The sequence below is a fragment of the Zophobas morio genome, unplaced genomic scaffold (genome assembly GCF_036711695.1).
Source record: "Zophobas morio isolate AGI-343-1 ecotype UQ-CSIRO unplaced genomic scaffold, CSIRO_AGI_Zmor_V1 ptg000030l, whole genome shotgun sequence".
Taxonomy (NCBI): domain Eukaryota; kingdom Metazoa; phylum Arthropoda; class Insecta; order Coleoptera; family Tenebrionidae; genus Zophobas; species Zophobas morio.
Window position 1 is genome coordinate 6,368,287 of NW_026972135.1, and position 13,380 is coordinate 6,381,666.

At 32.9% G+C, this 13,380-nt stretch overlaps 1 protein-coding gene across 1 annotated transcript; it reads right to left on the reverse strand.

Annotated features, from left to right (window-relative positions):
* Positions 1 to 143: 143 nt before the first annotated feature.
* On the reverse strand, positions 144 to 1,096 carry LOC135138872 (uncharacterized). Its single transcript, XM_064068899.1, has 3 exons — positions 1,018 to 1,096; positions 585 to 968; positions 144 to 532 (listed from the first exon to the last, which is right to left on the reverse strand). Exons 1-3 carry the CDS (start codon positions 1,076 to 1,078, stop codon positions 240 to 242), a joined length of 738 nt encoding a protein of 245 aa, XP_063924969.1. The 5' UTR covers positions 1,079 to 1,096; the 3' UTR covers positions 144 to 239.
* Positions 1,097 to 13,380: the final 12,284 nt, after the last annotated feature.

Here is a 13,380-nt window from a genome sequence, read left to right on the forward strand (position 1 = left end):
ATATATAAGAAGACCACAATAATAAAACGAGTACAATTGAAAACCTGCTGCTTGCAAGGTAATTAAATGATATTACCATACCAGAATAGACATGTTACGTAAATCTTGTCTCCAAGAGATATGTTAATAATCAATAACTAATATTAACTAAAGCAATCCAAATCCTTTTTTTATTTTTAGATATTAAAACATAACATAGTTCAAATTAACAGTTAATATGCTGTGTTTGAAGCAAACGTCTAATCTACAAAAAGTTCAGCGACTGGTACTTTCTCGAAGAAACTATTAAAAATAGACCCAAAATACGGTGCCATATTCACTTGTAGGTGTTTATGAATGTTGAAAACCTGCACTCCTTTTTCGTTCAGTGCGGAATTAAATTCATCATTAAGGAGTTTGTCGGAGAACAACTGCTCAAAACGAGGCGTAAAGTCGTCTGTGTGCATATCGAAATCAGAATGGATCACTTTAAAGTAGGTAGCACCTTTTTCGTATTCTTCGAGTTCAATTGTGAAAGTTAAAGTTGGGTTGCCTAAAACTTGCCCGTGTACAAACTTTAACAATTACAACCGGTGAACACTCACGTAATATCAAATCCAGAGATGTTTGGACTTTTAAAGGCAGAAGAACGGTGGTACCTTGAGCGTCATATTTCATTTGCCAGATAATTTCAATGTAAGACGCTTCTATTGTTAGAGTACTGACTACAGGCCCAAATTCTAACCTAGCTGTTACACTTTCGGGTTTAGAGAGACCAATTATCCTGAGTTTACTAAACTTTTGTTCTAGTCCGTAGGTACTATTTCCTATTTCTATAATAACGTCTGGCGGATATTCAATGTCGTGCAGACTTGGTAAACCATGGGATTTCAGAGGTTTGTCGAGTACTTTAAACCCTTCATAAACAACATCACTTAAGCACTGGTTGAAATCACTTCGTCTTTTGTCGCATTTTTTGAAACTAGAAGCTTCAATATGTCTTAGTATAGAGTGTCAGTAATATTAAAATAAACTTACGAAATTGAACACAGTTACAAAAAGTCGCCAAAGTGACAAAACAAACCAGAAAGTTGTTCATTATGGAGACCGAAGTACACTTAATAGAATTTCAATTGTCCTGGGCTTAAATATATAGCAAAATGCCAAAAAAAATAATGGCACAATAATTGGAAACCTGATTTTGGCAAGGTTATCAGTAGCATTATCATACTAAAATAAGTTGGTTACGTAAATCTTGTCTGCAGTAAAAACAAAGAAATCCTCCATAAATTAATTGCTCTTTTTGCTGATCTTCCACTATCTTTAAAAATAGTAGGGGTTTTCAGTTAACTCCTCAAGTTGTTCAGGTAACATAAAGCAATTTAATAGGTCATCGTCAGGGAATGATTTAAATCAGGCAATTATTAATATTTACACTATAAATATTCAGTGCCTTAGTAATAAGATCCACGAGTTAGGGGCATTTTTGAAATGTTCAGAACCTCTTGAAATAATTTGCTTAAATGAACATTGGCTGAATTCCACTGAAATTCATTCATTAAAATTGGAACAGTATGAGATTGTTACAAATTTTTGTCGTTTACGTCATATTCATGGTGGAGTTTGTATTCTTCTACATAGAAGTATTACTCATTTTAAGATTTTAAACTGTACTAAATTCTGTCATGAAATTCATTGTGAATTTGTTCGAATAAGCACCAACAATCTCGTCATAGTTTCTGTCTATAGATCGCCTAGTGGTGACTTTGATGTTTTCCTTTCAAACCTAGATTCTCTACTAAATAGCATAATAGGGAGAAACAGTGCTTCACACATTGTTGTAACTGGTGATTTCAACACAGACTTTCTTTTTGTCATCTACCATTGATGTCTATTTACTAGAGATGTACCGACTGTAGGTCTGGGCGACTAACCGACCAGCCGATTGTTCGGCCAGTAAAAACCAACTAGTCGGCCGACTGTTCGGCTTTGCTAAAACCGGTTTATAAATGCGACAGACAGTGTGTTTTTTTTTTTCTATTTCTCTGACTACCTTAAAAATGTGTTTTATTTTAATAAAAGGAATAACTAAAGTTTCTTTGTTTTCCAAAAAATGTGTTAAATTTGTTTGGATAATTTTAACATTTAATTATTTTTAGTAATTAAATCGCAATTAAATATTTAATTGAGGTTCTGTAAACTGTGTTTAATTGTTTTATATACTATTTTAATTTTAATAAAAGAAGCCGACCGATCGGCTGTTTAGCCGACCAGTCGCCGACTGCAGCCGACGATGAAAAACGGCCGAATAGTCGGCTTATCCGACCGGTCGGCCACTGGTCGGTACATCCCTACTATTTATAATAATAATACTTTATTTCAACGCCAAAATAGCTTTAAGTACATGGATTTACAAAGAAGGAGGATACATAGAGTAAAAAATACACACACCTATAATTACCTACATAAGAAGAAGAATTCGTAATTTATGTTTAAAAGAGTTAAATGAAGCATAACAAAAGAAATCAATTTCATTGTAATACAAGTTAGAAACATTCAAAATTTCATGTAAAGGTGAAGCTTTAACATATAATTAGTTACGGCAAAATCAATATAAAATAAAGACTTAATCCTAGTCAGATGTTGGGGCACTCTAAATTTGATCATGTTAAGTAGATCAGGCACATCAATAAGGTTATTAAGCAGTTTATAAATGAAGCAAATACTAAAATAAGTTTTCCTAGTACAAAAGGTAGACAAATGAAGGTAAGACAGCATAAGCTCTAGAGAGCAATTTATATTTGAAGGTAATCTAAACTTGACAAAATTCAAAAATATTTTAATATCGAATCAATACGCTCCAGGTGAGTTTTGTAATGTGGACCCCAAATTATACATCCATAGTCAATAATAGGTACGACTAAAGTTTTATATAAATGAACAATAGTTGTATAATCAAGGAAGTCTCTTGAATACCTTTTGATGCATCCCAGTACCTTACTTGCTTTGTTAATAACATGATCAATATGAAAAGAGAAATTCAGCTGACTATTAAGAAATATACCGAGATCCTTAACACAGGGCACAGATTTTAAAACAGTATTGTTAATTAAGTAACGAGGAATCGATTTATTTTTTTTCCGAGTAAAGCATATACTATAACATGTTTCCAAGTTTAAATTCATGCTATTCTCAACACACCAACGATATAAACTGTTAAGATCTGCTTGCATTAATTCACAGTCACTGTTACTATTAATATTAAAAAAAAATTTCAAGTCGTCAGCAAATAAACTGTAATTGCATTTAAAATTCTTTCCAATATCATTGATAAATAAACAAAATAGAAATGGTCCCAAAATAGATCCTTGAGGAACCCCCGAAGGCACACCTCGTCTGTCAGATAAGATACTTTTGATTTTAACCTGCTGAGTTCTACTATCCAGATAACTACCAAACCATTTAAGGAGAGGGTCAAAGACTCCGTAAGCAGCTAATTTTTGTACTAAAATATAATGATTGACTTTGTCAAATGCCTTACAAAAATCACTATAGACGGCATGAACCTCCAGACCATTACCCATGGATTCAAGAATAGAATTTACATAATGAAATAGATTAGTGATTACAGAGCGCTTTGGAAAGAACCCATGTTGACATGGAGAAATTACAGATTTAAACAAAGGAAATAGTTTCTCTAACACAATAAATTCAAACAGTTTACTTATAGTAGAAAACAACGAAATTGGACGGTAATTATTGATACGATTTCTAGCACCATTTTTGTATACTGGGACTACAAACGCATGTTTCCATGTATCAGGGAATACTCCTGATGAAAGAGAAAGATTAAATAAAATTTGCAAAGGCAAGACAAGAGCTTCATGACACATTTTTAAAAATTTAGGTGGCAGTCCATCAGGCCCGGGTCCCTTATTAACGTCTAACTTATTAAGAGCATTTTCAATTTCAACAAGACTAACAGAAATAGATCCAACATTAACAGACTTATCAGGTAGCAAAGTACATTTCACAAAATTATTGAAATCAAATGCAGTAAAGAAGTATTCATTAAATGCATCACAGATGGCTTTATCATCACTTAAAATATGCAAGTCCTGAGATAACATAGGCGAAGGTGTATAATTAAGTTTAGATTTTTTGCTAACAAATTTCCAAAAATTTTTGGGATTAGACTTACGATCATTTTCAATGCCAGCTAAATATATACTATGAGCAATCTTAATTTCAGATTTACAACGTTTTCTAAGAGCTTCCAAAGTTAGGAGATCACAATTACGATTATACATTTTAAAACGTTTATGCACTATTTTTTTTTTCCTTATGAGAGAAATCAAAGATTTCGAGAACCATGGAGGAAACAAATTATTTACAAATTTCCTTTTAAAAGGAACAAACAATTGACAAGCTTCATATATGTACATATAAAAAGTTTCCACAGCTACATTAACATCATTACTAGTAAGGATTTGATTCCAGTTAATGGACATCAAAAAATTTAAAACTCTATTATAACTAGCATTATTGAAATCATAGAAATATTCAAAATAATAATTATAGTCACATGCAAGAAAATTATCAATAATAACAATAAAAGTAGGGTGACTCGGATCAGGCCTAATCAAAGGATTACATAATTGCAACTCAATAGTTGATGCATTATAAAAACATAGATCTAAAACATGATTACAATTATTTTTAAAATTATTAAATTGACTAAAACCTAGAGAAGCATAATGATCACAAATATAAGATGAGCGTTCATCACTGAGATCAAAGGGTACAAAGCCAAAATTATCATCAACAATCTTCCATTCAATATTAGGTAGATTAAAATCACCAATAATAATCATATTATCATCACATGACTGATCACAAACAAAATGCAGTGAATTTATATGACTAACAAATTTTGAAAAATCGCAATTAGGAGGTAAATAAACACAACCTACTATTAAGGTACTAGATTCAGAACAAATTTTGACCCACAGCTCTTCCACCACGGAGTCATTAAGCATTATTTGACTAGATTTTAAATATTTGTTAACCGCTATTAATACACCGCCTCCATGACTTTTGACACTACTAATAGCATTTCTGTCAGTACGAAAGACTATATAGCGATCATCAAAAACAGATGTACTAATAATATCATCAGATAACCAAGTTTCTGTAAGGACAATAATAGGATATTCCTCAGAGAGGACGGCACAGTAGAAATCCTTCAATTTTGTCTTTAAGCCCCTTATGTTTTGATAGTACACTAAGGGATTGGCAAGTTTAGGTTTTTGGCACTTATTTGCGGCTGTTTTCCTCCTAAAAAAGAATTTTTAGGGAAATTAAAACGTCTAATGCTAACATCCTGTGGCCAGAAATCTTCCTTTAAAACCAAATCCTTGTATTCAAATGGAACTCCTAATTTGAAGGTTTCATAGATCCCATTGACAGAGATATTCTCTACAACCATATCATTAGACGAGAGCTTATTACGGACGTACTGTTTGACAACTGAGGCTACAGTGCCCTTAACGACTTTCCCTACATAGAACCATGCCCTCTTTACATAACTAGAACGAAGTTCAACACACTCTTTAACATTTTTTAAAGTACCAACTATTGTGGGAGCCTTCCTTCGTCCGGATTTATGAGAACGACGTTGCACAACCCAGTCATCATCTTGAACATCCTTACAGACAATTTCATCCTTCGGTTCGTCACGGGACGATGAACTCATAATGTCTTGTGTTGGATTATCAGCTGTTGCTTTTTTGTCTCTAGTATTTACATACTTTTTACCAACTCTATACTCATTTTTAGTGTGTGAAAGTACAGGGTTTTTAGGAGCACTGACTTCAGACTCAGAAAAATTGACGCTCTTTTCCGAGTTTGTGACACAATAAGATTTCAACTGTTGCATCTGTTGACCATTCACCATTGAGGGACTTGTTAACAACCTTACCAATTCCACATTGCTTTCTTTGAGATTACGTACATCATTTCGTAACGATTCAATTTGCATAAGCAGTGGCTCTATTGCCTTTGTAATAAGAATTTCGAACTGTGATTGCGGGATAAGTAATTCATCTGGTTGCGATTAAAGAACACTATTATCAAAGTTATCACTATTATCACAACAATTAATACGCGTTTCACTTATTGTTTTTACGTTTTTTAGTAGTTTAACACAGCTAGGGTGGCTTAGTGACCCACATTTAATACATGTGAGACCAGCTACCGGCAAAATTTTGCACTTTTTACATGGTAATACGGGGAGACCCGGAGACACGTCTTTATTCTGCGACATCATGTGTTAACCTTTTTTTTTACCAATCAAACATAAAAAGATCCGTTCTCCTAAGGATAAAATATTTTGGTTTAATGAGACACTTAGAAAAATGCGTGAACAATTAATATTTTATGGTAACTTACTAAGCAGAAACCTGATTACCCGAAACAGTTCAATAAATTTAGAAATATTTACCGTAAAGCTATAATTGAATCAAAAAAGAGAGCCTACGACAATTACATTTCTAAGTCAAACAATAAACAAAAACCCTCCTGGGATGTGATAAACTCATATAAAAAGAACTCAAAAAAACATGACATTCCTTCTGAATTATCTTCTAATGATTTTAATAATTACTTCTTGAATGTTATAAATGACAATGATTTAGGACTTATTAATAGTGTTAGTTACAATGACTTCAAGCCAAATTTGCGAGGGGATCAGCATTTCACATTTTGTCAGATTTCCCAAATTGATATTAGAAATATAATTAATAACATGAAGCGCTCAAAAAGTGTAGATGCCTATAATATATCTTCCTATATTGTAAAGTCTACAATAAATGTGTTGATATCTCCGCTCACTAAACTTATTAATAAATGCTTAATGCACAACATATTTCCCGATGCTCTTAAAATATCTAAAGTTATTCCACTTCATAAACATATTTGACGTTGGTAATTACCGTCCTACTTCTCTTGTTCCAGTTTTAAGCAAAATTCTGGAAGTTTGTATGAAAAACCAATTAGTTGACTATTTAGAAAGTAACCAATTAATTCATCCTTCCCAATTCGGTTTTAGACATAATCTTTCAACAACTCTTGCTGTTAAGACAATCTGTGACATTATATTAACTACATTTGAATCCAAAGAATATGCTTGTGTTATTTGTTATGACCTTTCTAAAGCTTTCGATCGTGTCGATCACGACATTTTATGCACAAAGTTAAAATGGCTTTCTATTGATCAAAATTCCGTAACTTTCCTTGAATCCTACCTCCGTTCTAGATGTCAGTTTGTTTATGTTAATGGTGACAAATCAGAAACAACGTATATTAAGAAAGGTGTCCCACAAGGATCAGTACTGGGTCCCATACTTTTCCTTATATATATTAATGACTTGCCACAAGCTGCACCAACTGGCAAAATAACTCTCTTTGCAGATGATACTACAATTACTAATACCAGTGATGATATTGCAAAGCTAAGTAATAATGATAATATTTCTAATGAATATTTTACTAGATGGTCATTAAGTAACAAATTAGTGATTAATAAAGATAAAAGCCAAAATTTGATTTGCTCTCTTAGGACATTAGATTGCAAAAAAAAGAGTATTAAGTTGCTAGGTATTGTGTTAGACACAACGTTGTGTTGGAATTTTCATGTGGACTATATTCTAGACAAAATTGCCAAAAATCTCTTTGTTCTCAGACAAATGCATGGTGTTGTTGCACTTGAAACATTGTTGACTGTGTATCATTCTTGTGTTGGTAGCCTAATTTCTTATGGTATTCTTCTGTGGGATCATTCACCTCATGCTGCAACAATATTTTCATTTCAAAGCAAAAATGTATACCTACGTGTCATAGCTGGTCTGGGATATAGACAAGAATGTCGACATGTATTTAAAGATTTAAGGATCCTTACCGTCCCTTCCGTTTATATACTTCATTGTTTAATGTATATTCATTCTCATATTTCAGAATTTAACACTGCCGATCATATGTACATGACAAGATCTTGTGATCTCTTTCGCCCTAACTTTACGCGTATAAATAAGTCAAGAGGATCAGACTATTTTGCTGTTAAATTTTATAACGCTCTTCCACCTTTTATAAAAAGCTTGAGGAAAGAGGTTTTCAAAAAAAGAATTAAATTATTTCTGGCGAGAAAGGCATTCTTTAGCCTTGATGAATTTTGTGTTGTTTCTCAACTTAAAGAAATTTGATTTTATTGAGATATATTTTGAATTAGTTTAATTATTATTAGTATCTAAGTGTGTGACTTGAGTAAACATTTGTAATGTATCGCTTCGTCTTTTGTCGCATTTTTTGAAACTAGAAGCTTCAATGTTTATTAAAACGAAGTACCAAATTGTGTATTAAATAACACTTACATAATTGCACACAGGTACAAAAATACGCCAAAGTTAGCACCCAGAATAGTGAAGTATTTGTCATTTTTGCGGCCGAAATGCACTTAACGAATTGTCTATTTTCCGGTGCTTAAATATATACGAAAACACTAAAAAAATAATGGCACAACAATTGAAAACCTGCTTCCTGCAAGGTAAGCAAACAGTCATTATCATACTAAAATAGACCCGTTATGTAAGTCGTCTGTGACTGATAACTGATAAGAAACTTGACGAATTTTGACTACAAATTATTTAATTAGTCTGGAGGTTAGTTGAAGAATTTATGTTTATTGTACAACGTAAATGTGTCTTAAATTATATAAAATAATATTTTTTTTTCTTTAACATATACATAGTTTCTTTTCAACAACATGTTACTTATAAACATGTTTCACATAGAAGTTTCTTGTAGAGAAATAAGCCTTTTGCAATAAACTCCGCCCTTTGGCTGCCAACGAATCACAGTTGAGGTGAGGGTGGGTGGGCTGGTTTTTGTATTTTGCCTTTTTTTTTCTTAATATATGTCCGTACTTTCCGTCTCTCGACAAGAAACTGAAAACATGTTTAAAACAACAAAAAAAATAAAAAAAGATAAGCCCCACCCCGATCTCAGTTTTTAATCGGATGAATTTTCCATTCGTTGCCAGACCGAGGGGCGGAGCGTAATTACAAAATCCATATTTCCTGTTTTAAACACGTTTTAAGATTTCTGTTGCGAAAAGAAGATTACGAACAAGAAAAAAAGGCAAAATATTTTGGCTTAAATGAAGACTTCTTTTCGCGAATTTTTAATTTATTGTTAATAAATATTATTGAAAATGTGTTGTGTTAGTACTGTGAACACGAACTAAAGTGGATATTTTTCCGAAAAGGACCGAAAACGGGGAAGTACGACTTCAGTTTTAATTTATCAAGTTCCGTGATTCGTTTACTCGACAATGTTTAAATTTTGGAGAAAACGTCGAAACGATTGAAGTTGCTCGATCCATTGATTAAATACATATAGATAGACCCATGCTATTGTTTGGAGCGAACAGGCCAACGGCCGGCGAACAAGAGATGGCGCACCAACAGTCGGCCGTCAAACGCCGGCGAAAAGCTTGGACACCAATCACGCGCGTAGATAACCCAAATCGCAGCAACAATACATTTAATAAAGCTAGCACTCGACAGAGGGCGACGAAAACAATGTGTAAAAATCTCATAGTAACCATTTATATAATTTGCAACGTTGCCAGATGAGCCTAGCACAACTTTGCCGTTATTTCTAGTCGATTAGATTTTATTTCGTTTAAAAGTTTCTGGTGAATAAATGGAATTATTATAATGAATAAACAATACAAACAAATTATTACTTGTTATTTTAAATACTTGTTAGTGTTGATGAAAACATAAATGGTAATTAAAGTTATTCTAAATACGGTCCGGTCCGGTAGCTCAAATTTTACAGTACGAGTGATATGTTTCAGGACGAGTAGGTAGCCGAGTCTTTAATTTCGAAACGAGTACTGCGAAAAGAGTTACCGGACGTATGTTGTTATGTATTTTATTTCATACTGTCAACATACTTTTTTATTCGATAATATTATTATTATTTTGAGAAAAAAATCCAAATCGAGTCACTTTTTCTGACATCGTTAGCAACCGCTCTTTGGTAAATGTTTTAATTTGTTTATTCGTGCAAATCAGCATCATATGTTTAAACACATAGTACTTATAACACTTTACAGGACTTATTGTTTTGTATAATCCGACTCGATGGACGAATGTTTTGTGCAATCCGTCTCGAAGGACCAATGTTTGTGCAACTCGGCTCGTCCTACCAGTATTTTTTGTAATCTGGTTGATACGACAATGTGATACCGAATTGTACTTTGATATTGCTCCAAGGACCTTTGTTTTCTTGCGTGCGAGATAATAGACAGCGTTCGGTTTCGATGTTTAATACAGGACGGTTACAGAAATACTAAATTTACATTTGTATTTACAATAACAGGTAAAGCAAAAGAGACCCAAAAGGGTCAGTGGCCGCTTCCGGAAATGGAAGACTTGTCCTTTTTGGCCACGGAGGTAGAAGAGTGTCTCTTCTACCTCCGTGTTTTTGGCTCAATTTTATCGGACTTGTCCGTTTTTTTGATTTTACCGGAACAGTTCGATCCAGTAAAACGTCAAACTTGACATAGTATGAAGTAAAATAAATAAATTTTATGATGTAAATACAATTAAGTGTATCGATAATTCGCTACTAAAAATTTATTGAAATATAATTTGTGTTAAAAAAAGATTTTTGTGGTTTTATGGTTTATTAAATGTAATTAAAATAAATAATATCAAGAACTTGTATTATATATCAAAAACATTCATTGTAAATAAGAAAATTATGTAAATAAACCATAAAACCATACAAAATTTTCCTGCGACCTCTATTCAAAATCCCAGTTTACCAATAGGAATTAATGACGTTTTACTGGATCGAACGATTCCGGTAAAATCAAAAAAACGGACAAGTCCGATAAAATTGAGCCAAAAAGGACAAGTGTTCCATTTCCGGAAGCGGCCACTGACCCTTTTGGGTCTCTTTTGCTTTACCTGTTATTGTAAATACAAATGTAAATTTAGTATTTCTGTAACCGTCCTGTATTAAACATCGAAACCGAACGCTGTCTATTATCTCGCACACAAGAAAACAAAGGTCCTTGGAGCAATATCAAAGTACAATTCGGTATCACATTGTCGTATCAACCAGATTACAAAAAATACTGGTAGGACGAGCCGAGTTGCACAAACATTGGTCCTTCGAGACGGATTGCACAAAACATTCGTCCATCGAGTCGGATTATACAAAACAATAAGTCCTGTAAAGTGTTATAAGTACTATGTGTTTAAACATATGATGCTGATTTGCACGAATAAACAAATTAAAACATTTACCAAAGAGCGGTTGCTAACGATGTCAGAAAAAGTGACTCGATTTGGATTTTTTCTCAAAATAATAATAATATTATCGAATAAAAAAGTATGTTGACAGTATGAAATAAAATACATAACAACATACGTCCGGTAACTCTTTTCGCAGTACTCGTTTCGAAATTAAAGACTCGGCTACCTACTCGACCTGAAACATATCACTCGTACTGTAAAATTTGAGCTACCGGACCGGACCGTATTTAGAATAACTTTAATTACCATTTATGTTTTCATCAACACTAACAAGTATTTAAAATAACAAGTAATAATTTGTTTGTATTGTTTATTCATTATAATAATTCCATTTATTCACCAGAAACTTTTAAACGAAATAAAATCTAATCGACTAGAAATAACGGCAAAGTTGTGCTAGGCTCATCTGGCAACGTTGCAAATTATATAAATGGTTACTATGAGATTTTTACACATTGTTTTCGTCGCCCTCTGTCGAGTGCTAGCTTTATTAAATGTATTGTTGCTGCGATTTGGGTTATCTACGCGCGCGATTGGTGTCCAAGCTTTTCGCCGGCGTTTGACGGCCGACTGTTGGTGCGCCATCTCTTGTTCGCCGGCCGTTGGCCTGTTCGCTCCAAACAATAGCATGGGTCTATCTATATCTATTTAATCAATGCTCGATCAAAGCTATACATTTTCACGATATAATTAAATAATATTTAAACATAATTATTATTATTTATAATGTTTATATACGATAAGTATTAATATATGATAATTAAATCGAACACCGTTTTCATCAAGAAGCCAAGTTACTAAAAACAAAGCAATTTGTTTAAATATTATTAAATTAATCCAGAAAATGTGCAATTTCCCGGCCAAAATATGAAAAATAATTTTTGCAATCTAATCGTGACGTACGATGACGTCACTCTCACGTGAGCTACCTGTTCAAACGTCGTATTTTTCGGCCCCTTGTGTTCAGTTTAGATCTCGGTCTGATGGCAGCAACATTGGAACTCCGGTTTGGCTTAAAAGTGGGGCTCTTTTCACGAATTTATAATTTATTATTAATAAATATTAGTGAAAATGTGTTGTGTTGGTGCTGTGAACACGAATTAAAATGGATATTTTTCCGAAAAGGAGTGAAACCGGGGTAAGTACGACTTCAGTTTTAATTTATCGGGTTCCGTGTTTCGTTTACTTAACAATGTTTGAATTTTGGAAAAAAATTCGAAACGGTTGAACTTGATCGATCAAAGCTATACATTTTCACGATATAATAATATTAATAAATAAAATTTACACATAATTAATATTATTTACAATGGTCAAATATGGTAAGTAACTATTAATATATGATAACCAAACCGAAAACCGTTTTAGTAAAAACACGATGGTATTAAAAACAGCAATTTTTTTAAATATTGTTAAGTTAATTCCGAAAATGTCTTAATTTCCCGGCCAAAATTTGAAAAATAATTTTTGTATTCTCATTGTGACGTGCGATGACGTCACTGTCACGTGAGCTACCTGTCCAAAGGTCACGGTTTTCGGTCCTTTGTGTTCAGTTTTAATTTCTGTTGATGGCGACAAGATCGTCACGTCCTTTTGGCGTAAAGGTAGAGCAATTTCGCGAATTTCTAATTTACTTATTATTAATAAATATTAGGGAAAATATGCTGTGTTATGGTTGTGAACACGGAAGAAAATGGATATTTTTCCGAAAAGGACCGAAAACAAGGTAAGCAGGACTTCAGTTATAATTTCTCAGGTTCCGTGATTCGTTTCCTCGACAAAGTTTAAATTTTGGGGAAATTTTCAAAACGATTGAAGTTGGTCGATCATTTTCAGGATATAATTAAATAATATTTAAACATAATTAATATTATTTTTAATGTTTGAATACGATAAGTATTAATATATGATAATTAAATCTAAAACCGTTTTCTTCAAAACGCAAAGTTACTAAAAATAAAGCAATTTGTTTAAGTATTATTAAATTAACCCCGAAAATGGGCAATTTTCCGGC